We start from the raw sequence: 24,761 nt of genomic DNA, 5'->3' as shown, positions 1-24,761 counted from the left end.
AGCTTGTAACCTTTCTGAGGGTTAATTCTTTTATTTGGAAGGTGTGTAATTTTCCTTGCTGCCAGAACCCTTTATTTCGATTTACTAACAAATACTTTTTGTCAAACTCTTTCCCTTCCAAATTTGGTTGCTGTATTAGTCTGCTAGGGCTGCCATAACAAACCACCACAGACATGGCTTAAACAACAGAAATGTATTTTCTCACAGAAGTCCCAAGATCAAGGTGCCATCAGGGTTAGTTTCTGGTGAGATTCTCTTCCTGGTTTCTAGATGCCTACCTCTGGCTGTGTCCTCACCTGGCCTCTTCTCTTTGTACACACAGAGAGAGATATCTCTGGTGTCTCTTCTTACAAGGACACCAGTTCCATCAGACCAGTGTCCTGCCAACCCTACAACCTCATCTAACCCTAATTATCTCCATAGAGATCCAGTCTCCAAATACAGCCACGCTGGGGATTGGAGATTCAACATATGAATTTAGGAGGGACGTAGTTCAGTCCATATAGTTGCTTCTCCCAAAAATTACTTTTCATAAGGTCCCTAGCAACTTTTTTCTTCATTCAGTAGATTATATTCATTATAGTGTCATACATATATATATAAAAAAAACTTTTCATGCTAAACGTTTAGCAAGTTTTAGGCAAATTGCAAAAGTTGATCCCAATCAGTGCATTTTCCATTAGGCCCTAGTCTTAGGGGAAGAAGCAGCTTAAGGGAAGAATAGGGTAGGCAGAATAATGGCCCTCAAAAGTGTTCACATCCTATTCCCCAGCACCTGTAAGTGTGAATATACTAGGTCACATGGTAAAGGAGCATTAAAGTTGCAGGTAGGATTAAGGTTGCTAATCAACTAACCTTAAAACAGGGAGCTAATTCTGGATTATCCAGATGGGTCCAATCACATGACTCCTTAACAGTGGAAGAGGGAGGCAGAAGAAAAGAGTCAGAAAGAGATATGACAGCGGAAGCAGAATTCAGGATATATTATGTTGCTGGCTTTGAAGTTGGGAGCCATAAGCCAAGGAATGTGAGTGGCCTGGAACAGCAAAGAAACAGATTCTCCCCTAGAGCCTCCAGAACAATAAGACCTGTGTGGGACTTCTGAATTACACAACTAGAAGATAGTAAATTTATGTCGTTTTAGGCCATTAAATTTGTGGAAATTGGTTACTGCAGTAGAAAAGGATTACAGGGAGTTAGAAGTAGAGGGGGGAGGGTAGTGGTCACACTACTGTGTGACCTCGGACAGGGCTTTGACACTCTGAGCCTCGGTTTCATCAATTGTAAAAACTGTAGAGAAAAATAAGGTCTGTGAGATTTATATGAAAAGCAAATTGGGAAATTGGTATCGAAGAATGTTGTAAAGTACAAAATGCTTACCTGATGTAAAGTCTTACCCAGCTGCCACATACCTGAACATCTCTATCAAATGAATGATCTCAATATTAAGAGGGCCAGAGGTCTTCTTTGATCACACCTGCACTTTGTTACTTAGCGTTGGTATTAAGCAGGTACCTCTATGAAAATCTCCATCCCTCTATTGCGTATCTGGTGCCTAGAAACATGGCTTTGGCTGCATTCTCATCATTTCAAAGACTAAAAATTCCAGTCTGGTAAAATCACCTCTACAGTTTAGGGACTGAAGGGAAGGGTGAGCTATTAGCCAGGCCACTTACCATCATATTTATTTGTCTTTAGTAAAGTGTTATACTCTAATAGTTAAAACAAGGTTTGCTTAGCTAAAAATAGTATTTGTTTGATGTAAATAATTTTAACAGAACCTGGGATTTGAGTAGATTGACATATAACTCCAGCTATATAGAAAATAAACTAATCAAAATGGTTTGAATTATCACAGTGATTCAACTGTTACTTACAACCAAATGTATGAGTAGACCTTTGGAAGTTACTTGGGTATGAGAATATTGATGAGAAGGACTAGTAGTGCTGGTTATTTGGTGACTTTGGAGCTATTTAAATCTTATTTTAATAATGATCAATTTACTTATGCATATTTCTTAATAATTTAGGACGGTACACTGAACTACCACATCTGAAGATTGCTTTATCCGATCCCCCATTATAAGTAAGCTTGTCTACCACTTTTGAGTATTTTTACCCAGTGATATAACAATAGTAGTACATCCATGGAATGTATCCATGCACCAAACATTTATGGACCTCCCTTTCTGTGAGCCTGACACTGGGGCTATAAAGATGAGTAGGACCCTTCCCTACCCTCCAGAAACTAACAGCCTATTAGACAAAAATAGATATATGAAGAATTTGTTGCTGCATGATGTAAAAAATATGACTGCTGGCACAAAGCCTCTGACTCAGGCTTCATACAAGTACTTTTAATTCATGGTCATTCAGATAACAATTCTTCTGCATTTCATGGTATATTAGTTTGTTTTCCACTGCTATAAAGATATCACCTGAGACTGGGTAATTTATAAACAAAGGAGCTTTAATTGACTCACAGTTCCACATGGCTGGGGAGGCCTCCTGAAACTTACAGTCATGGCAGAAGGGGAAGCAGGCATCTTCTTCACAAGGCAGCAGGAGTGAGAAGTGCAACCAGAGGAAATGCCAGACGCTTATTAAACCATCTGATCTTGTAAGAACTCAGTATCACGAGAACAGTGTGAAAGAAACTGTCCCCATCATCCAATCACCTCCCTCCCTTGATACATGGGGATTACAGGTCCCTCCCTTGACACATGGAGATTACAATTCAAGATGAGATTTGGGTGGGTACACAGAGCCAAACCATATCATATGGCAAGTACTTTAAAATATATATGTGTGTGTGTGTGTGTGTGTGTGTGTAAAAAATACCTTTAGACATTTCATTTATAATCAATGAACTAGTCAATACATCTTTAATTAATTTTACCTTGTAAAGCTGAAGAACCCCTTTCCGATGGTCACTTAATCCATTCCAGAGCCTCCCTATATATTGTTACTGACACCAACCCAGAAAACAGAACCTCAGCGAGGAGATTAATATAATGGTTCAATTCTCAGAAGTCAGATTTGGATCTAGATCCCAGCTCTAACATGCACTAGTTTTATGACCTGGAATAAGTTGTTTCACCTTTCTTAGTATCAGATTCCTCATATAGAAAATAAGAATGTAATTCTTTCTTGCCTTTAATATATGCTAAGGTCCTAAAAGACAGTTAATTCCATTTAGTCACAAGTCTAAGGTGGCACTATTAGAAACAATCAGTATTTTTTATTATGATTATTATTATACTTTAAGTTCTAGGGTACATGTGCATAACATGCAGGTTTGTTACATATGTATACTTGTGCCATGTTGGTGTGCTGCACCCATCAACTCATCAGCACCCATCAACTCGTCATTTACATCAGGTATAACTCCCAATATCAGTATTTAAAAGTTCATGAGAAAACTATAGAGGTTGATGGCATATTTTTATCCTATAATTTTCATCATAATGGAAGGCTTTTCTTTGTAACACTCACTCTCAAGCGGCTTTAGCATTTATACATGATGGAGTCAGTAATACTGACAAAATACCTCAAGACATTAGAGGTGGTCTCATAAGAAGCCTCTCAAAGTCCCTTCCAACTCTGTGATTTTTAGAAATCATTCTGTAGTATAATATATTTGCTTATATTTAAAATTTGAGGTGTAATCATTTTAACTTTGATAGATAAACATAATATTAGAATCAATATAAATTAGTTGAAATATGTTTTAAATTTTAGTTTTCTTAAGGTTTTAAATTTGTTAATTAAGAAAAATGTTTAGTCAGATGTTTATTAAACTTCCTTTGTTGATTAAATTAAGTGAACGCCTGTATGGCTTGTAATATAATTCTATTTTAATAAGAACACTAAAAATTAAAGTAGCTTCTACATTTTGTGCACTTCTCGCAGTGGGAATTTAATATGGAAACGTTGACAGTGGTCTTATGAACTTGTTCCCAATTAAATTTAGTATTCATTAATCTATATTCTGACAGTCTTGATTATTGATATTTAAAGTAGCATGAAAATATATAGTTATTACTTATTTTCTGTATTTTAGAAAGATAGGCTTTTAGTTTATAGAAGTTGTACATATATTTGTTGAGAAAGTAATAGTCATAGCTTCCCCTTGAAATATTCTCGTCTTGCTTGACAGTGATCTAGAGTGATGCTAACTGCAATAACAAATCATCTGCTTTCAGTGGCTTAATACTCACAAATCAATGCAGGGATTCCTGGTTGATGGGTGTAGCTTTTCTTCAGGTGGTGATGTTGAGACCCGGGCTCCTCCCATTTCATGTCTCTGCCCTCCCCGATGGCCTCAGAGTCCTCTACATTCGGTTAGTGGATGATGAGTGAGAGTAGAGAAGGCATTCCAGCTTCTTAAAAACCCCGACCCACAAAAGGTAAACAATTCTGTTACCTTCTATTGACAGAAACTAATCACATGCTCACATAAAGATGTGAGGAGAGCTGGGAAATGTGGTCTCTGCCTAGGCAGCTGCCACCTGGCAGCAACTCTATGGCATGGAATGGAGAACATAAATTTTTGGTGGATACTGTCAACAGGTATATGAGAAAGTACAAATTTACCAACTATACAACCCTATATAGTTGTTTGTTAGTATCTAATAATTCAGTGTATAGGTATCAGTGTCAGTAGGACATGTTCTTTGTTTTTTTCTATTTTGTTTGTCCATTATGATCAAAAACAGCATCAATTTCTAAGAGTTACTCAGGGCTGTACTCTGTCACTACAGAGTTGTTTCCTTCTTTGAAAAATTAATTATATTGGCTTTGTACCTGGCATGTTTTAGCCCTATACAGAAATCCAGCCTGTGGATATTCTTTGAAAAAATGTAATTAATATTTTCCATACTTTTTCCTCAGGAATTTTCTTTTCAGTGTTTATCTTTTACAAGTCTAGTGACAACAATTTTTTCCAATGTTATACATAAGTAATATATTACAATAGCTTTAGATTCTTATAATATAATTTGATATCTCAGACCTAAATATTTTTTTAATTAATTGGAATTTAAGATTTTAAAAGATAAATGATTTTTAATAGAAATTACCATAAATATATAATAAAAATAAAATTTGTCCTCTCGACTGTAAAGATTTGGATGAGATCCTGCTAATATTTGATCAGAGCCTCACTGGATTTCCAAATGCCTAATTAAAAAATGCTGAGAGTGTTCTGTGATATTTACAAAGTTCACTAATGAGAAATATTTATTTTGATTTTAGTGGCATATTTCCAAAATTATGTAAGAGGATACTCCTTATATACCAGTGGGAACAAAATGCCTGCAATTTTCTCTTAAATGTATTTTAGAATAAATACTTCCCATTACTAATTTGTAATTATTCTCATAACCAGTATTTATATAAGATTATATGCTGCTTTATCATGGTTTGGTTGCTTTTTAATAATCTTATTGACAAGGCTCACCTTGTGTTCCTACCTTCTCATTTGTTTTCAATTGGGATTAGTTTTTAAGTATAAATCTTTTAATGTCGTTACTACTTGCAGTTTATGCCCAGTTGTAAAATTTTCCAGCGATTCAAAGTTACTGGTACCTGAAACAAATTATATTAACATATAGTTACTTATTTGTCTTTGTTTTCTGGTTTATATAAATACTATATACATACAATTATCACCTCTCCCCCCAAAAATGACACTGGAAGTTAATTACTTTTGGCTCTTTATTCCACAGCTTTATCTTAAACATGATAAAATAGTATATGCAAATTCACAATGATGTATAAATAGTGCCATCTATGATGGAAGATTAACAAAAGAATGTCTTTCATCATCACAGACGCTTGTAAGAATGAATTTCTACAGAACAAGTGTCCTTTTTGTCTTTAAACCCTTTCTGTTTAACAGGTTGTCCTAATTTTTATTTTGAAAGAAAACATTTTGCTCCTTTAACTAGGAGGTAAGAAACATAAGGAGGGTAATTATAATGGGATTTAAATAATTCACTTACATTTCTATGCCAATAAAATAAAGCATGTCCTCTTAGTTTTTTTAATAAGCTCTAAAATGTGTCTTTCTGTTTACTAATATTATTTTTTAAAACACACAATACTGTTATCTTCCCAAATCGAATATTATTGTTTTCCAACAATGGATTTGGCAACCATTCAGAGGCAAATAGTATTATGCTTTTGAGATTTTCAAATATATCTGAAGTGCTGTTGACTGCTCTCCAAATCAGGTCAGATGCACTGTCTCTTTAGGAGAATTTGCCAGAGGTACTGTATGTTCAAATGGAAAATTTTCATGTTCCATAGTAAGCTTCATTTATTTTCCAAACCTCCAAATTTTTTATACTAAGTAGCAACATCTCCCTTTATGAACCATGGGGTCTTTATTAATTAAACAGAGTCAACAGGGCTGATTTATTCTCTCTCTTATCAGCTGAATTACCAAGCACACAAATCACAGAGGAAATGTTTTTAATACTAGAATGTTCTCCAAGCCAGTAAATCTGGGATTATCTCATCATACCGATTATGTCAAAGCTCTTTAGCCACAGTGCTCACTAGGACAGAAAATTGAATGGTATACACACAAATGGCCCCCTTCCAGCATCATAGGAAGAATTCCAAGTTTTTCTTACAATAATCAGAAATCCCTAATTAACAATAAAACTAGCTATAATTATGTATTGAATGTCTCCTGTCTGCCAGGCACTTCACATGCATTACCTGAGTTTCAGAAGCACTGTGTCCCATTGGTTCTGGACATTTTTAACAAAGACCCGGGTCTGAAACGTGTGCTTGAAGCACAGAACACATCTCTCTGTTGCTTTGGTTTTATTTCTTCTAGTGAGTAGCTGTTGTAATTGCATATTTGATGCTTAGGTGTGTGCATGTGTGTTTTTACACATATACAAAAAATACTGCAAATACAAGATTAATCAAGTTATAAAGTTAATCAAATTTTATATTACTTTTGTATTTGGAGTAAGAGCAGATGTTGATTTGTTGATTAAAAAGTGCTTAATGAAGGTTACTGGCAAGGATGACCATCTGGTAGAACTTTCTGATATTCACCATTCAGAGTCTGTAACTACGTTTTTTTTCTTAGACATTTTCCTTTTGATTATTTTAAATTAGCAATTTAATGGAATGTTCATATATGGACAGTTGTAACATTTCAGGCATGAGAATGTTATTTATAAAAAGTCAAATAGCAAAGCGTACTACCTGAACTTACCCTCGGGTAATTGCTCCTGTTTTTCTTCCTTCCCATCTCCTCCAATTATGGAACTTCAAAGGAGAGGAAGAAATTTAAGTGATTTAAATTATCGTCTCTTCTTTGGAGTAATATGTGCTGATAAACAAAGTATTAAAATATATACCAATATTTTAAAATAAGCAAAGCTGTCTCATCAAGCTTTTCCCCTTTAGTTTTAAACATGTACTTTGAACAAGGCGATGTGTCCTCATTTCACCTTGCAGTGGCATTCCAGCCCTCTCATGTTACACTCATTACTATTTCTTTAAACCACTTTCAAGTTAGGCAGCTTTCCAGCTTTTAAAGGCCTTGAAATGAAGTTAACCTGTGCCGAATCAAATGCTTTAGTAAATTTGGCCTCCATAATAAGAAATTCCATTAAACCATTTTAAAGGGATATTAGTAATGTGGATTATTGTCAAGAGAATAATGATTCCTTGTACACTAAACCACACTCTGAGTTTTTGAAACGATGAAGATGCCTGGGCCTTGTCACTTTCACCTTGATTCTTAAAGAACTGAAACCCTTTTTATGCCGTCATAAAACTGCTAGTAATCTTCTTCCATGAAAAGATACATTTTTAATATTTAAACAGAGGAACTGAGCAATTTGTGTAGTGGGGACATGAACAAAATGTGTAGTATAGGATTGGAAACAAACCAAACCAATAATAACAGTGGAACTTACCATTTGTACTACCTAACATTTTCAGTATTGTAATCAGTGGCCAATAAAGTGAATGCATTTTTGTGATAGTTCCCAAATTGTGTTCTATGGAGCACTAGCCCTGTGTTTGTTAACAGAGATATGTTACTTTGAGTAATATTACATAGTCTTGGAGACTCACAGAGCACATTAGCATATAGCACATTAGCATATTAAAGTCTCTGGGAAATCCTATAGTAAAGAAACCTATTCCATTATGTCAGACTTATTTGACTGTAGAATTATATTCTTAACATAACATTGATTAATTGGTTGATTGATTGATTGATTGATTGAGACAGGGTCTTGTTTTGTCACCCAGGATGGAATGTAGTGGATCATACCTCACTGCAGCCTCAAACTTCTGAGTTCCAGCCGTCCTCCCATATTAGCCTCCCAAGTCAGTAACTGGGATTACAGGCATGAGCCACTGTGCCATGCTATTCTTCACATAACATTTATTTAAAACTCTTGGGAACATAACTTTGGAAAATGTTACTTTATAATGTAGGAGGCACTTTCCGATCCACAATCTTAAGTAATCTTTATAAGTACTGGCCTTCAGATGCACTTGATCTAAGACACGGTGCTGCTTCTCAGGTTGAGTTTGGGAAGGACGAAGGCTAGGGAAACTGATCTAGGATGGATGAAGGCAGTGAGGTAAACCAGGGCTAGAAACAGTGTCCAAGGAGAAGAATCAAATCCTCGTCCTAATTCGTGCACTCGGAGTTGGGAAGAAGGTGATCGATTTAGGAGAGTCATCCAGCCAAAGGCTGGGAGTAGAACACTAAGTGTAAGAAATACCATCCACCAGGTTAAGAGCACGATTTTGTGATGTGTCACCACTTCCTAGACATATGCAATATCTTTTGTACTTCCTTTCTCATCTCTGCTTGTGTTATTTCCCTGAAACACTTTTCAGGATGCTGGTCATTTGTTCTGAGATCATGTTAGGCCCCACAAATTCAGAAATAAGAAACATAGCTCCTGCCATTAAGGAGCTTTATATGTAGTAGGAAGGCCTAAAAATAAACAAGCATTTATAAGTTAATGTAATAAGAGATAAGACCATGGGCACAGATTGGCGGATTCTTAAGGGATATTTGGTTTTTTAGAATTAATAAAGTTAATTTCTCATGGGAAAGGATTATGGGAAAGAAGAAGATATTGTTAGTGGGGTGCAGTGGCTCACGCCTGTAATCCCAACACTTTGGGAGGCCAAGGTGGGTGGATCACTTAAGCCCAAGAGTTCCAGACCAGCCTGGCCAATATGGTGAAACCCTGTCTCTACCAATAATACAAAAATTAGCCAGGTGTGGTGGCATGCACCTTTAGTCCTGGCTACTTGGGAGGCTGAGGTATGAGAATTCCTTGAATCCCAGGGGACAGAGGTTACAGTGAGCTGAGATTGTGTGGCTCCACTCCAGCCTAGGTGACAGAGCAGGACTCTGTCTCACAAAAAAAAAAAAAAAAAAAAAAAAAAAGGTATTGTTGAGGAAGCTAAAAAAACAAAGTATTTCATTGAATGTTTACCAAGTGAGTAACAGTGTATGATTTGTCATTTAGAAAGTTATTTGGCTGGAGTAGAGAATGAATTAGAACTAGAGCAGAGTCAGGGAGGCAAACCATTTCAGTGACCCAGACTATTTCATTGAAAAAGGAGAGCAAGAAACAGATCCCAGAGATGTTACAGGAAGGCAGTCATTGGACTTGCTGACTGACTGAATGTCAGATACTGAAAGGAAAGGAGTTAGAGATGCTGCATTCACCTGCATTCCTTTTTAATCAAAGAAAAAAGAAAGAAATGGTTTTCGTTGAAACTTAAAATGTGTCTAAAACTTATTAAAACTATTGGATCTAGTTCTAACTGCTTCCTCTCACAGGGACTTTACTGGGGTAGAAGCCATGTCACCAGGATCAATACTTGCATGGATGAGTAGAAAGACAGTCTTTCAGATTCTAATTGCATTCTTGTTCTTCTCAAGTCACGTAACACAGACTACATCCTGGATCCATCCTGTGATGAGTGTCCTGAATCTGTCTCGCTCAGAGGAGAATGAAGCGGATTTCTCTAGAGAACTCCCCAACCAGAGAAGTTGATGGTTTTCCTTAGGAAGTGGAGCTACATGGATGACGTGAGCAGAGACACATAGCATTCAATTCTGAGATGCAACAGTCTAAAATAGGAGTAAAGCATGCACTACTTGTTGAAGTGTGAAATGGAGATCTGGACTTTGGGTATTTTTGTAAAACTTTTGATATTTCTGTATACATTTAAAAAATCAATTGCCACTACAGTAGTTCCTTAAGAATAATCTAGTCATATTTTTTGAAATCACATATAATTAGACTTTATAATATATATACTTTTTCATATATAATTAGATCTGTCTTTGTAATTTCATATGTAGTTCTTCATAGGCTCTCAGATACAATGGTTTTTATAACTGACATATAGAAAAAGTGTATGAACATAAGGAAATGCCTCATTTATTTGATAATTCACTAACTTTTTATATTCACATATTAGGACAGTGATCTTAGCAAGCTTTTTGGAATTTAAGGGTCACATTTAGACATCTCCTGGGCTAATGAATACAGCTTGTATCTTTGTTGAGCTTTCTAATTTACAAAATGCTTTACAGACCTCACTTTCTTTAAACCATACAACATGCCTGTGAAGCTAATCTGGTGGGTATGTTTATTCTTCGTTTTCAGTAGGGAAATAGCAGTTCAGAGAGAGGAAGCTCCCTGTCCCAGCACCGAGACTCACTCCTAAGTCTTCTGATTCCATGTCCAGTCCCCCTTCCCTCACACCCTGCTGTCCCCACAGAGGGAGGTCACAGCCCATCACGCAGGACACTGTGATTGTGTTGATGCAGCTGGCTCCACAGCTGTGCATTCCACAGAGATTCAGAAGGCACCTCTTCAGTCGAACATGGCCCCTCTATAACCCCACTATTCTTCTCCTATAAACCCTTCCCCCTTCTCTGCACCCAAGCCTTCGCCAAGTAGGCGCGCTGTTTGTGATATTGTTTCAACAGATTTCTTTCAGCAGCTCATGTTTTTCTAAAGTGAAAGGCATGGTTTGTCCTGCTTAGGTTGCCCTTCCAAGAGGGATGGTTTGAGGGGAGCTGATGAGAAGAGAGGTATCTGTTAAAACATTGCTACTCTACTCGAAACAAGATGGAAGCCTACAGCCCAAGTCAAGCAGCCCCCAGCACTGCTGTGCAGTCCTAGAAGTCCTTAAAACATAGTCTAAGAACCATTCATTGTAACCATTTTATAGATGAGTAAACTGAGATCCTAAGTCTCCTAGTCTACTGAATTTCATATGGTGTATAATACAGATTTAAATGGTAAAGATATATATACATTGTGCTCAACTATACATTCCTGATTACATTTAGGATTTATGATTTATGTCTTGAGTAATAATATAAAGTCTATAAAGTCAACTCCAGACTGATAGGTAGTCATTAACCATGAGAAATGTTTCAGGATGGCTAGAGAAGACTTGTGTTTTGCCTGACAGCCATTTGAATGTTAGGAAGCTCCGGGAAGACAAGTTTTGAGAGAAGCCCCAGAGGGACCCCAAAGGTGAATGAGGTATTCTGTAAGTTAGTGTCTATAATTGTGAAAGTACAAACTTTTTGTTTTCGTCAGATTAATACTATGAAATATCTCTCCCCCTGCTTGGAGAGTTTTCTAATTTGTTTCTAGTGAGCAAAACAAAGCAGGTGCTTGAGTCACCTGAAATCAAAGTACTCAGGCACACAGCCCACCGACAGAGACACCTCATCCTTTAACTGCTGTTTTGTACTACTTGCCTCCCTGTTTCTGTCAAATACCTAGTGAAAAAGGCCTAAACAAGTGTAATGATATTATTTATTGAGCATTTTGTGTCAGACATGGTGATGAGCAGTTTGCATATATTTATTTATGATCTTCTTAAAACCATTCCATGAAATAGGAACTGTAATGATCCCCATTTCTAAAAGAAAAAACTTAGGTTTAGAGAGTTAGTAATCTTTGCCTAAGGGTCACAAAGCACCTGTGTGTAGAAGCTAGGGTTCAAGGCAGATCTGTGATTCCAGAACCTGTTCTCTAAACCACTATGCGGAACTGCTTAGATTCATTGTCTATGGGTACAATTTATAAAAAGGCAGATTCTAGTTCAGTGCCATAAGGAACTTTCTAGTAGTTAAAGCTGATAAGAAAAGGATTTCCCAGGAGAAAATGGAAGCACTGTCCCAGCAGATTTCAGTCAATCTGAATTCCTTACGTGGGGAATGTTGCTGAGGAGGTTCAGTGTGTGAATGGACTGGACCAGTTGGCCACTCTCTCAGATTCCGTCTTCATAAAACTTGCGTTAACTCTAAACCATCAGGTCAATGCCATAAGAAATGTTCAAAAAAACATGGTCAGGGCTTAGCAAGTCCTTTTCCAGTGCAAATAGGACCCTCACATTATGTTTTGATGAGTAGCCAGTCTTTCTTTAACATCAATCAACCTTACTCACTCATTCCCTCAAAATATTTATTGAGCACCAACAATATCACAAGCACCGTGCTAAGCACTGTGGTGAAGTAGAACAATTGCTAATCATTTCCTGGGTTCCACTTACTCTTGATTTTAAAAAACAACAACAAAAAAGTTTTTGTGTGGCCAGAACTAAACAGCTTCTTCTTAATTTTTGAATTTTAAAACTAATCTATTTTCTTCTTAAAAAATCAAGTCCTATGGAAGAGAATAAAGTAAGAGATAGCCCATCTCACCTTCGAGAGGTAGCAGTCACTAATACTGTGGTAAGTGATTTTACTCAAAGGAAATCACACTATTAAGCAGCTTGTTTTTGACATGTTAATGTTGTGGTCATTTTTTCATGTCAATACATAGATTAATCTTTTATTTCAAATATCTACATAAAATATCACTACCCACATAACCCATAATTTGTGTGGCCAGCAATTTTTTGCACGCTAAAATGTTTTAAGTTTTCTTATTACCAACAATGTCACAGTGAACATTTATATATTCATTACGTCCTTTTCCTCATATATCTTTGCACTCTTGTGCTAGTATGTCTATAGTGTGAATACATTCCTAAATTTCTTGATCAAAGCTAGGTCAAAGTTACATTCATTTTAATTTTGGTATATATTCATAAATTCTCCTCCATAAAAGTAGGACCAGCTTACATTGCCACCAATAGTGTATGTGAGCCTTTTTTTTTTTAATGTATGATAGGACTTGTTTTTAGTCCAAAGGTTCCTATAGATTTTCTGGGTTTTTTGTTTGTTTTTTGTTTTTGTCCTTGGAAGAATAACCTTCCTTCCACCAAGTCCAAAAACCTGAGATTTTTAATCATTAGGTTTTAGATTTCCTTTAGCTGCAGAGACTGACTTGCTGTACAGAGGGAAGTGTAGCAGTGACTAGTTCACTATATGTCAAACACATCATTACTCTTCTCTTCCTACTTTACATGTAATGGTGGCGAGGACCAACTTTTAAATGAGCTAACTTGGGTGAGAATGTTCAGTAAAGTACCAAGCACAATACAAATGCATCTTCCAGCTCTTTGGGCCTCACTTTCCCTATCTGAATAATAAGGATAGTAATCCCTTGCCTTTTCCAAAACCAGTTCAACTCAACAAACACTTCCTGAGCACCTACTACATGCCAGGCAAAATGTGAAATTTGTATGCTACGAGGCTAAATGGTAATGATTCTCAAAACAAGGAGCTCATAGTCCAAAACCATTTTTCTTTCTTTTTTTTTCCCCTAAAAAACCTTTTAAAGGGGTAAGAAGTTAGGGGGTTGTTTATTAAGAACCCCTGAAGAGCAAGCCTTTATCACTCTCTTAAATTTGAATAATTCCAAAATAATATTAACACCTCTTGACTAGAAAAGGAAAAAAAAGGAAGATGCCGTATGAAGAGCTTCTCCAATAATAAATGCAAAGCAGCTGTCAAAATATAGAGTCAAATGATACTTTCATAAAGTGTTTGAACAATCAGAAAATGTTATCCTTTTTCTCAGGAGAAATGGGACATTTTTATTTTCTCTTCTAACTGAAATGCAACTTTTTGAAGAATCAACATGCTTGACATTTTTACAATGTACGTAAAGAACTGAACTATTATTAAAACAACTTACACACTCTATTGCGTATAACTTTTGAGAGAATGAAAAGAACCTTAAACAGAATGTGCCTGTGGAGCTTCACTTTAGAAATGAAATACCCAAGGTGTTTTAACTACAACTGTCTACATGTAATAGTGTGTCTGCATAATGATTTTGTAAATATTAACTGCAAATTAACTGCAATTCTGTGTTTGCGTTCTTGATACGACTTTTTACATTTCAACTTATACTGTTTCTGTCTACTTTTTTCAAAAGTTCAATTTTTACTTTTGGGGGTTGGGCTGTTCTGAGGGAAAGGACAATCAGATTAATAGTTCTGTCCCCCATTCCATTCCCCCATCATCCAATTATTCTCTGTATCACTCTACCCTGTTTATTTCTTTTACATTATCAGTTTGCCCTAATCTTATTTTGTTGTTACCTTCCTCAATAATGGGAGTAATAATGGGAGTCAGCTTCATGAGGGCAGGGATTTTGTCTTTTTGTATTCATTTACTCACTTACACACTTACTGAGAGCTACTAGATGCCAGACACTTCACTGAGTAGTAGGGATACAATGTGAGATATATGTGTTTCTAGCCCTGTGTAATTCGTATTCTATGTAAAGGCTATACAATTGAAATTAACCAAAACTTTTTCCATTTATTTTCTTTCTCCCCATTCCTTATCAGATATTTGAATTACTGGGCCATTTAACGTTCATTACGCTAAGAAAGGGTGTGATATCAGAAAGCAGGAAAAAGCATGTTCTTTTGAGTTTCCAAAATCTAGCTCTTTGGGGAACTAGAAAGGATTTATGATTTAGGGCAAAGATTTGAGAGCACATATGATGAGGAAGATGAAGCTTTCTTACTCACTGTCTAGGAAATAATTCCCCTGGCTGTGAGGAGGAGAAAAAAGAACAAAAATGTTGGTAGGGCTCAGAGAAAGGTACTGGGCTTAACCTTCTGGACCAAGTTCCAGGGAGCAGCAAAACCTCAATGACATTTGTCCCCTAGAATGGAAATGACTATGTGGGACCTTGGACAACCGCAATGAGCTTCCTCCAGCCCAATGTGGTCCAGACTGGAGGATTAGATTGATTTCTGTGAACCCCAAAGGATCACAGGAGTAGCAGTAACACCTGCTGGACCTGAATGAGGACTTTTCCATTCAATCCACATGTTCTCTCAATGGAAATCAATTCGGACAATAACATTAGAACATCTTAACCCAGAGTGCCTTAGCACTAGATAAGCCTCTGCTGTGGTCTGAATGTTTGTGCCCAGCCCTTAATTTCATATTTTGAAACCTAACCCCCAAGGTACCAGTATTAAGAGGTAGGGCTCTGGGGAGGTGATTAGGTCATGAGGCTCCATCCTGGTGAATGGGATTAGTACCCTTATGAAAGAGGCTTCAGGGAACCTGTTTGCCCCTTCTCCCTTGTGAGGATGCAGCAAGAAGTCACCATCTTTGAAGCAGAGAGCAAGCCCTCACCAGAAGCTAAATCTGCTGGCACCTTGATCTTGCACTTTCCAGCCTCCAGAACTGTGAACAATACATTTATATTGTTTATAAATTACCCAGTCTAAGATATTTTGTTATAGCAGCTCCTGAATGGACTAAGACAGCCCACAGAGTTGAGCAGTGACCCCAAGGGAAGGAAAGAACTGCAAGTTGCCTGAAATTAATGTTGCTCGGATCATTTATTCCCTATTCCTGGTGTTTCTTTGTAGAGAGTGCTCCATTAAAGTAACCCTTTTGGCCTGTCTCTGCTTCTTCCCTAGGCAGTGATTTACCTAACTGGTGAGTTTAGGATTAAAAAAAGGAATACATCCTAAAACATGTCTTAAATATATATTCCCTTTTCTTTGTTTCATGCAAACATGGCCTATTTATTTTTCAAGTCTTTCTCATTTCTTACCTGGATGATTTCAACATAGGTGATATAGCTTCTTCCTTCTCCACCACACCTGTCCCCATCAATCTACCCATCACATTTCTGTCAGAATTATCTTTCTGTAACACAAAATTGCTTCTATTGCTCCCTTGCTAGTCTTCAGTAGTTCCCTAGCACCTTCTACTATCTGAGCCCCTGGCTTTCTCTCTAGCCTCATTTCTTATCCCCAACAGTTGATCAGATATGCTGTTCTCTGTCTAGGAAGCTTCTCTTGCCCGATTCCTGCATGAGATTTCTTCTCACACATCAAGACTCTGCTCTCATTTCACCTCTTCTTTGAAGAGCTCCTTGACACATGCTGCCTTCCCCATGCCCAGGGCTGGCACTCTATAGATGCCATGCCTGCATTTTTACACACCTGCCCAGCCCCCCTTCCCACTCAGGAGTGGTGGAGCAAGAACTTGCCCCTCAAGAGAGTTGCTGGCCTGTTTGTCCAGACACTCATTTGGTTACTATATTTACTAATTTACTTTTATCTACTGAGCTGGGTTACTGAGTCTTAGAGGCCTGAATTCTGGTTCTACCTTCTCTTTCTGCATGTGGTAACGAAAACTGGAACTCTGATTAAAGCCAACTGGTCTCTCTCACTGTGGCTGTTCCACTCAACATCAGTAGCTAGGTGGGTAAATCAGGTGGAGGTGGGAAGGAAATGGGAAAACAGAAAACTGGCCAGGATCTGTTGTTGCTTTGGGATATTTTATTCTAAAACCCTGGAGGCTGAGAAGGTTAACTGGAAGGGTTCCAACTCAGAAATCCTACCCCGGTCCCCTATTGCTGCATACCTTTTAATAAAGTATCGATCACACTATATATGTAATTAATTTGGATAGGAAAGTAGGGCATGTGTCATCTCTCCTGGTAGACTGTGAGTCCTTTATTATTAACTCAGAGTCCATATATTTTTTTTTCATTCCTCGTGCAAGACATGACACAGTAAAATCTAATAAAAGTTTACAAAATAAATTTAAAATGTAACATTGTGTTTTAAAAAAAAAAAAAAAAACTATTTTAGTTGTTTCCTGCTTCTGGCAGGGGAATTATAAAGAAAATGAGGTGGGGGGTTAAGTAAGCATGTCTGTATTAACTAGTTCCACTAATGTGGGAACAATATAATGAATTTTGCTGAAGAAGGAAGTGCATGCTACTTAAGTTGGGCCATAAAACTCACAGTATGATTGCAGTAAAAGGATTGTAAAGCACATACTCACACGTTGTTGATTTGCCCAAGGTTCTGAAGAAATACCACAGAATGATTTTGGTTTAGAAGGGTAGATAAAGCCTGAAACCAAAATACAAGGTTAGTGCATTTCAGAGCAGCAGCAAACTGTTCTTATGGGTTAATTAATCATGTTACTGAAGAATTGATTTGGCACAAGGGAGCTATGTATTGCCACAGTACTCTGAAATTGCAGAAATTATCTCATCTATAACTAACCCCACTGGAATTGCTTGACTGTTCTGTTTCGCAGTGGAGAAATTCATCTTTCATCAGCACATATGAGAAGAGAAAACAGGAAGACAAAACAAATAGAGTAGATAATAAAGTTACCTTATAGGAATAGGTAATATAGACATGTAAGGTCAGAAATTTCTATGGAATGGAATATGAAAAGATGTTTATGAGCAGATCCTATTTCTTTAGACAGTTTTATCATTCAGAGAAGTAATCTATGCATTTAATCTAATGCCAGCTTTTATTTTTCTTTGGTGATTACCACACAAAAATAAGAAGTTGACACCAAATTAAATGCATGGATTACTTCTCTGAATAATGAAAGTACTCAATATAAGGAAAATCTGAAGGAAAATAGAATGCATACATACACACACACTTAGTGTATATGTGTGTGTGTGTGTGGTGTGTATATGTATATATACATATATACATATACACATACACACCACACACACACACAGATATTGGAGGAATAAGAAATATTTAATAAAATATACACAATTTCAAGAATATGACCAAGCACTGGTGGTTCCTCACTTACCAATAGAGCTCCCACTACAAATGGAAGGTGAGAAGTCTATGAAGCTACCTTAGTTTTTCCAATTAAGACTGTTCATTGATTGTATTTCTTCTGTGTCTATAAGTACCGTATTCCCAATTAGTATTTCATCAGTTATAAGACTTATCATTATTTTGTGTATAAATAAAAATGAAAAAAAGATTTAAAATATGATGTAGTACTTAGAATTTTTATCTTATAGCCCTTTAAGTAAATACAAGGGAACTGTTTCAGCATAGATTTTTAAAAATCATGTATGTAAAAGAAAATGAAATATAAATAAATTATGATATTTACAAAGCTCTGTACATTCAGAATTGAACTCTTTCTGCATCTCTTTTTTGAATCACAGTTGTCATAAACCACATTTTTTCACAATAACACCCTCCCTGCCATCAAGATAAATAACATTTCTTAAAGGAACATTCTACTGCAGTCTCTGAGATTTTTTTCCCCTGTCTTAGGCATCCATTCTACAACTCTGATGCTGGCACGTCTTTTATCTTGTCAGAAGGACTTAATAGAAAATTTTTAGATAACAATCAGGGTTCATACTCCTTTCTCAATTGTCCTTAAATGGTTTATTAGCCAAAAAGTAAAGGAATAACAGTCCAGTCATATCATGGAAAGAACAACCAAATTCATGCCTGCACAGGCAAAGACAACCATATCACTATGTCCGCTGGCCGACAGCAACTGCAAGACATCATTTATTGTAAGACACTTCCTGTAATGTGTTTAATTCCTCTGACATAAGGATTTTGTGAATTAGGAAATGACCCAAGGGTGAAAAGTAGTAGGGGAATAGAGAAATAGAACCGACCCAAAGGGAAGGGGGAAAAAACCCACAAAAATTGTGATGTCAAGCAAAGCCTATTCTGGAGATGACTTTGGTTTACTCCCACAGGAGAGCCCTGGAGACAAAAAGGTTCTACAGTAGGTTCAAGTCAGAGGCCAGAGAACCAGGAGTATTTATACCTCTACACCGTGAGTTATTGAATGGGCGTGGGGGGTGGGTGTAAATTTCCAGGTGCTTCCAGCCTGTAATGTAGTCAAAACATGTTCCTGTAGCCCGAGGACAGCCCTCCAACAAAGAGGTGCAGGTGCTGAATGTTGAGAGTGAAAGCACAGGGAGCTATCGTGCATGACAGTAGTAGAGGGATCTGAAAGTGCTAGCAGTGCCTATTTTACACCCAAATGCTAAAGATGCTTAGATGTGAAAAATGTGTGTCTTAGAATCGATGAAATATGGTGTGGAGAATCAAGTCTCCTTGTTTCTTGTTTATCCCATAGCATACTTAAAGTTCAGCTAAAGATGAAATGCCTTAACAAGTGAAATGGGCTTTCTGAAAAATTATTTCAATCAAAATTATGTTAAAAGCTATTTCTAAAGACACTGACATGAAATACTTAGAAGAGATCAAGTGGTTTGTCCCTGGACATTCAAGCAATTGAATGTCTAAACAATCCAGGACAGATAATTTTGTGTTATTTACTCTGTGAAGTGAACCTTTATGGCTGTGGACAATGCAAACTCCCTCAGTAATCTATTCCAGTACCTTGTTTCCTGCCAATTTCAAACAAACCTTCCCACCTACAATATAAGGCTTCCTTAGAATTACCGATTAATTATTGAAGATATAATAAAACCAAAGTATTTTTTAAAACACAGTAATTACGTTAGTGCAGGTACATGACATAGATATCCTCAGGTATTCTTAGGGCATCTATGAATCACCACAAACTTTCTGGAAAGCAGTCTTGGAATATCTATCGAGAGCCCTAAAAATTTCTTCTTCTGTGAATTTACGCTCACAAATGACCCCAAGTTTAGACCAAAATAAAAAAATGCTTAAAAGGCTTGTTAAAGCATGATTTAAAATACAGATGATTGCCTAAATTCCTGAAAACAGGGGAATGTCTAAATAAAATATGATATCTAACATGATAGAAAATGTTTAATAATGTTTAATGATACCAGGAAAGTATCACAGTATAACATCAAGTGGTAATAAAAGGAAACAGATCTATATACAATATAAAACCAACAATATTGTGTATATAAACACCATAGAAGATCTGAAAAAAATATTAGATGACATTATTTGTGATATCTATTTTATTCATTATATTTTTCTGCGTACTACTCTATAGTGAGCATGCCCTTTATAAGAAAAAAGGGCTAGTGATGTATTATGTATGAAAAAAGTGTATCTGATTTGATTATATATTTTTATTTTCACTTATATTTTCTAGGATTATTTTGCTTTAGAATTCTATATATAATCCTGTGAATATTTGTAGTGTTGTAGGAACTGGAAAGATCAGAGATTACGTTATGGCCATGAATGAGGCCTGATCTGCATTGTCAATAACTAAATTGATTATTGTGGAAACAACAAAAATCTGTATTGAAATAACTTTTACCATTGTGTGGTTAGATTCACTGCATTTGGTGCTTATTCAGGATTTGTTTTTCCTGCTAGAAATGCTAGAGTTGTCACAGATGTGATATTTATGTTTTCATTCTCTGGGGAGGGCCAAGTTTCATGACAGAGAAAGAACTGGGGCCAATGCTGTGATTATGGATGTCAACTTAAATATCTCAGAGCAGTATCATTGGCTGAGCAGTCCTGCAGGGCATCTGAGTTTACCGTCTTTATTTTGCTATTGTCAAAGATCCTGGACCTATTATTTTCTACCTTGAAAGCTTTTGTGTGTAAAACCAGCAATGGATTTTAGCAGAGCTGATGCATCATTAGGATTTTCACATTAACTCTTTGGACTTAGAGTCATGTCTAAAGTATCCTTCCTTTGGATATAGTGCCTGGTGCAGAACTGTACCACAAAACATCCGGTGTGCCTCTGAATAGTCTTTGCAAGAAGCACAAAATCCTAGAGTTGAGGTGAATTTGTAAGTTCCCCTAGTCCAACCACCTTTCAAATGAAAGAATCCTTCCAAAGCACCCCTGGCCAATAGCTCATCAAGATTTTGCTTAGATATTCTTATTGAGGGGGAACTTACTAACTCCTTTAAATAATTCTTATTTTGCCGAAGACTGAGTTTTTAAAACCTCTAACATCAGCCAAAATTATTGATTTATCTATAAGGAATAATCTGTGAATTAACCTTCTGTAGCTTTTCCTTGCTGACCAGGGAATACCTCCCCATTGAAGCTTAGGGCAGATTCCAGTTCATTTTGACCATACCCCATCATGGTATTTTACAGTACACCTGAATAAGAAACATGATGCCATGTACATGGAACCTGACTGCTCTCATGTTATGGGTTGAACTGTGTCTCCCAAAAATTTGTATGTTGAAGTCCTAAAATGGGCACTGTTGCCACAAGCCAGAGAACTATCTAGGAGATGCTAGGAGAGAGGCCTAGAATGGAACCCCCCTCCTCTGCTCCCAGAGCCTTCAGAGGGAGCAGTGCCCAGCTGACACATTGACCTTGGACTTCTAGCCTCCAAACTGTGAGACAATAAATTTCTGTTGCTTAAGCCACTCAGTTTGTGTGCTTTGTTTTGGCAGTCCTAGCAAACTAATACATCCCCCAATCCAGAACTGTCCTCCTTTGGATAATGAAAACAGCAATAATTATAGTATTATTACCCTGAGTGACTGGTCCCACTGTTGGGCATTCTTTTTAGATGTGAGTTATTGCCCTATTGAGATCAGAAGTCCTCTCACTTAGAGGCATATCTAAGACTTTTTTCTTGTGGAGGGAGTTCACTCAACTGTAGGTAAGTTTTGACTGATCTGGGATAGTAGTAAGAACAAACTTCCAAGTGGTACCATCTTCAAGGTGCAAGCCCATTTGGGCGATGACCAGGTCTGGTATATTAAGAGGCCCTTCGTAGCACATTAGAATCACCTGGAGAGATTTTAAAATTTACAAAGCCTAGCCAAACCCCAGACCCATTAAACCTGACTCTCTGAGAATAGGACCCTGGCCCCTGTGTTTTAAGGATTCTAGGTGATTTCAGTGTGTAGCCAAGGTTCACTGCCATAGCCTGTCCTGGAATCCAGGTAACTAAAACTTCAGCAGATTACAAAAATCAAAAGTTACTTTCTTGGATGCATATATTCTTATAGCCTCAAAACTGAAGCTGCAAACTGAACAATGCTGCAGTCAGATACACACACATATTCCAACTGCATAACTTCCTTTAATACTACTTTTATTTTTCCAAATTTTTAGACTGTCCCTAAGTCCAGTTTCTTTTAAAAGTTAGTAATAATCCCACCAACTCACATTTACATAGAAGTTACAGTTTAAAGTTTGCATGTCATAATAACTTGGTGAGATAGGGCAAGCATTATTTCTATTTTGCATGTGAGAAAAAAACTAAGCCTCAGATAAGTTATGTGACTTCCCTGAGTCATGTTAGAGTAACTGACTCCTGATTTTTAAACTGGAGGTCCCAAATCCTGGGAACTCTCTCAGCTCTGGGCAAGCCAGGACAGGTGGTCACCCTGCACCTACACAAGGACTGAGCTGAGTCCTAGTTACCTGCTGTGAAGAACTGTAGAGGTTATCTACGCCAGCTCCTCCTTTTACTGGAAAAGGAAAAGACTTAGGTAAGTCTCCAAAACCCCTGCTGGAGCACCCTCTACTTCTAGAAAGATGTTGAGGGGCTTCCAGGGCACAAAGGAAAGAGAAGTAACTGTGTCTCCTTCCCCAACCATGTATGTGATACATTCATTCTCTGGGACTGGAAATTCCCAGACAGCTGTGTCAGCAATGAGATTTGTTTCATTGTTTTGCCTTGTTTTGTCATTGAGTTGTTATAGTTTAAGTTTATTATTTTTTAATACAGAAAAAAAGTGACTTTTGGGGGAGTGCAGAGTTCTATGAATTTGTAACACATGTCTAGTTATTTGACCACCACTATAATCAAGATACAGAACAGTTTTATCATTTCAAGTGCTCTCCTGCTGTGCTTTTATAACACACCCTTCCCCACCCCAACTCCTGGCAATTACTGCTCTATTCTCCGTAACCGTAGTTTTGCCTTTTCGAAAATATCATATAAATAATCATGTATTACGTAACCTGAGACGGGCTTCTTTCACCCAGCATAATGCCTTTGACATTCATCCAGATTGTTGTGTGTATCAGTAGTTTGTTTTTATTACTGGGTTTTATTTCATTGCATGGATATACCACAATTTGTTTAGCCATTCACCCACTGAAAGTCATTTGGGTTGTTTCTAGGCTTTGGTGACTATGAAAAAAGCTGCTATCAACATCCACATATTGGTTTTTCTGTGAACATAACTGTTCATTTCTCTAGATGAAATACCCACAAGTAGGATTTCTAGATTTTGTGATATATTTGTTTTCTATTGCTGCCCTTAAAAATTACACAAACTTAGTGACTTAAGCATTACAAATTTATTATCTTACAGTTTTGTAGGTCTTACTGGCCTAAATTCAAATTATCAGCAGGATTGTATTTCTTTCTGGAGGCCCTCAGAGAGAATCCATTTAGGTTCAGTTCCTTGAGGTCATGGAACTTGCCTTTTGACCCCCTTTCTCCACCTGCACAGCCAGCAATGGACAGTCAAGTCCAGTCCCTTCACATACATCTCTTTCTAACCCTTCTCTCATCCTCTCTGACCTTTCTTCCGTTATCATATCTCTCTCTCTGACCCAACCATGAAAGGTTATCTGCTTCTAAGGATTCTTGCTTAGATTGGGTCCACCCTGATAAAATTCAGGATAATTTCACGAGTTCAAAGTTCATACTCTTAATCACATCTGCAAAATCCCCTTTGCTTTTAAAGGTAACATCTTCATGTGATCTGGAAATTAGGGTATGAGCATTTGTAGGGGAGAGTGTTATTCTGCCTGCTTATCTTTTCAAGAAACTTCCAAGCTGTTTTCTAGAATGGCTGTGCATTTAATATTCCCATCAGCTGTGTATGAGAGTTCTAGTTGCTCCATGCCCTTGTCAGCACTTGGTACTGTCAGCATTTTTTATTTTAACCATTCTCATGGGTATGTAGTGGTATTTCATCATGATTTAAATGTGCATTCTTCTCATGGCTAAAGATGTTGAACAACATTTCATCTGTTTATTTTTCATCTATTTATCCTCTTTGGTGAAATTTCTGTTCAGATATTTTGCCCATTTTTTAAACTGGGTTGTCTTCTTGCTGCTGGGTTTTAAGAGTTCTTTATACTGGATACAAGTCCTTTGTCAGATATGTGATTTTCAAATATTTTCTTGTCTAAATCCAACTTTTCCATATTTCACCTATATACCAGTTGCACACATACAATTTTCCTGCACCTCAGGCTCTGTTTAGGTTGGCCTAGACCACAGAGTGATCTGATTTGGGTTTCTAAGCCAGGGTTTTCAGATCTGAGAATGTCTCTGCCTTCTCCAAGTTATAGTAAATCCCAGATATCTACCTATCACAAATCTCTCCACTCCTATATTCCTCTTAGAGAATGCAACTTTTAATCTATTAAAACGTTTCATTTATAAGATCAAAGAATTTTAAAGGGAAACACTGATCCTTAAAAACATGGCATCTGCAACTCCTTTCACACTAATGTCCCTACATTCCAACAAACATTTTTTGAGTGCGGATGTGGCCTTCATAAGAGAACCATTAGGGGAGTCAAATGACAAGAAGTCGGAATGAACTGGGAGGAAATTTGAGAACACTGCA

General features: G+C 37.1%; 1 protein-coding gene across 2 annotated transcripts in view; it reads left to right on the top strand.

The window, feature by feature from the left end:
- The window catches only part of STXBP4 (syntaxin binding protein 4), a 197,888-nt gene extending 187,543 nt beyond the window's left edge, over window positions 1-10,345 (top strand). For both annotated transcript variants that reach the window (XM_025361495.1, XM_025361493.1), the window contains one exon: window positions 9,953-10,345. In XM_025361495.1, coding sequence (XP_025217280.1) covers window positions 9,953-10,067 — 115 coding nt within the window. In that variant the 3' untranslated portion in view covers window positions 10,068-10,345. The remainder of the gene's footprint in view (window positions 1-9,952) is intronic.
- Window positions 10,346-24,761: the final 14,416 nt, after the last annotated feature.

This window comes from Theropithecus gelada, chromosome 16, assembly GCF_003255815.1.
Source record: "Theropithecus gelada isolate Dixy chromosome 16, Tgel_1.0, whole genome shotgun sequence".
Taxonomy (NCBI): domain Eukaryota; kingdom Metazoa; phylum Chordata; class Mammalia; order Primates; family Cercopithecidae; genus Theropithecus; species Theropithecus gelada.
Note: the sequence above shows the minus strand (reverse complement) of the source record. Positions and strands in the feature narration are given on the sequence as shown.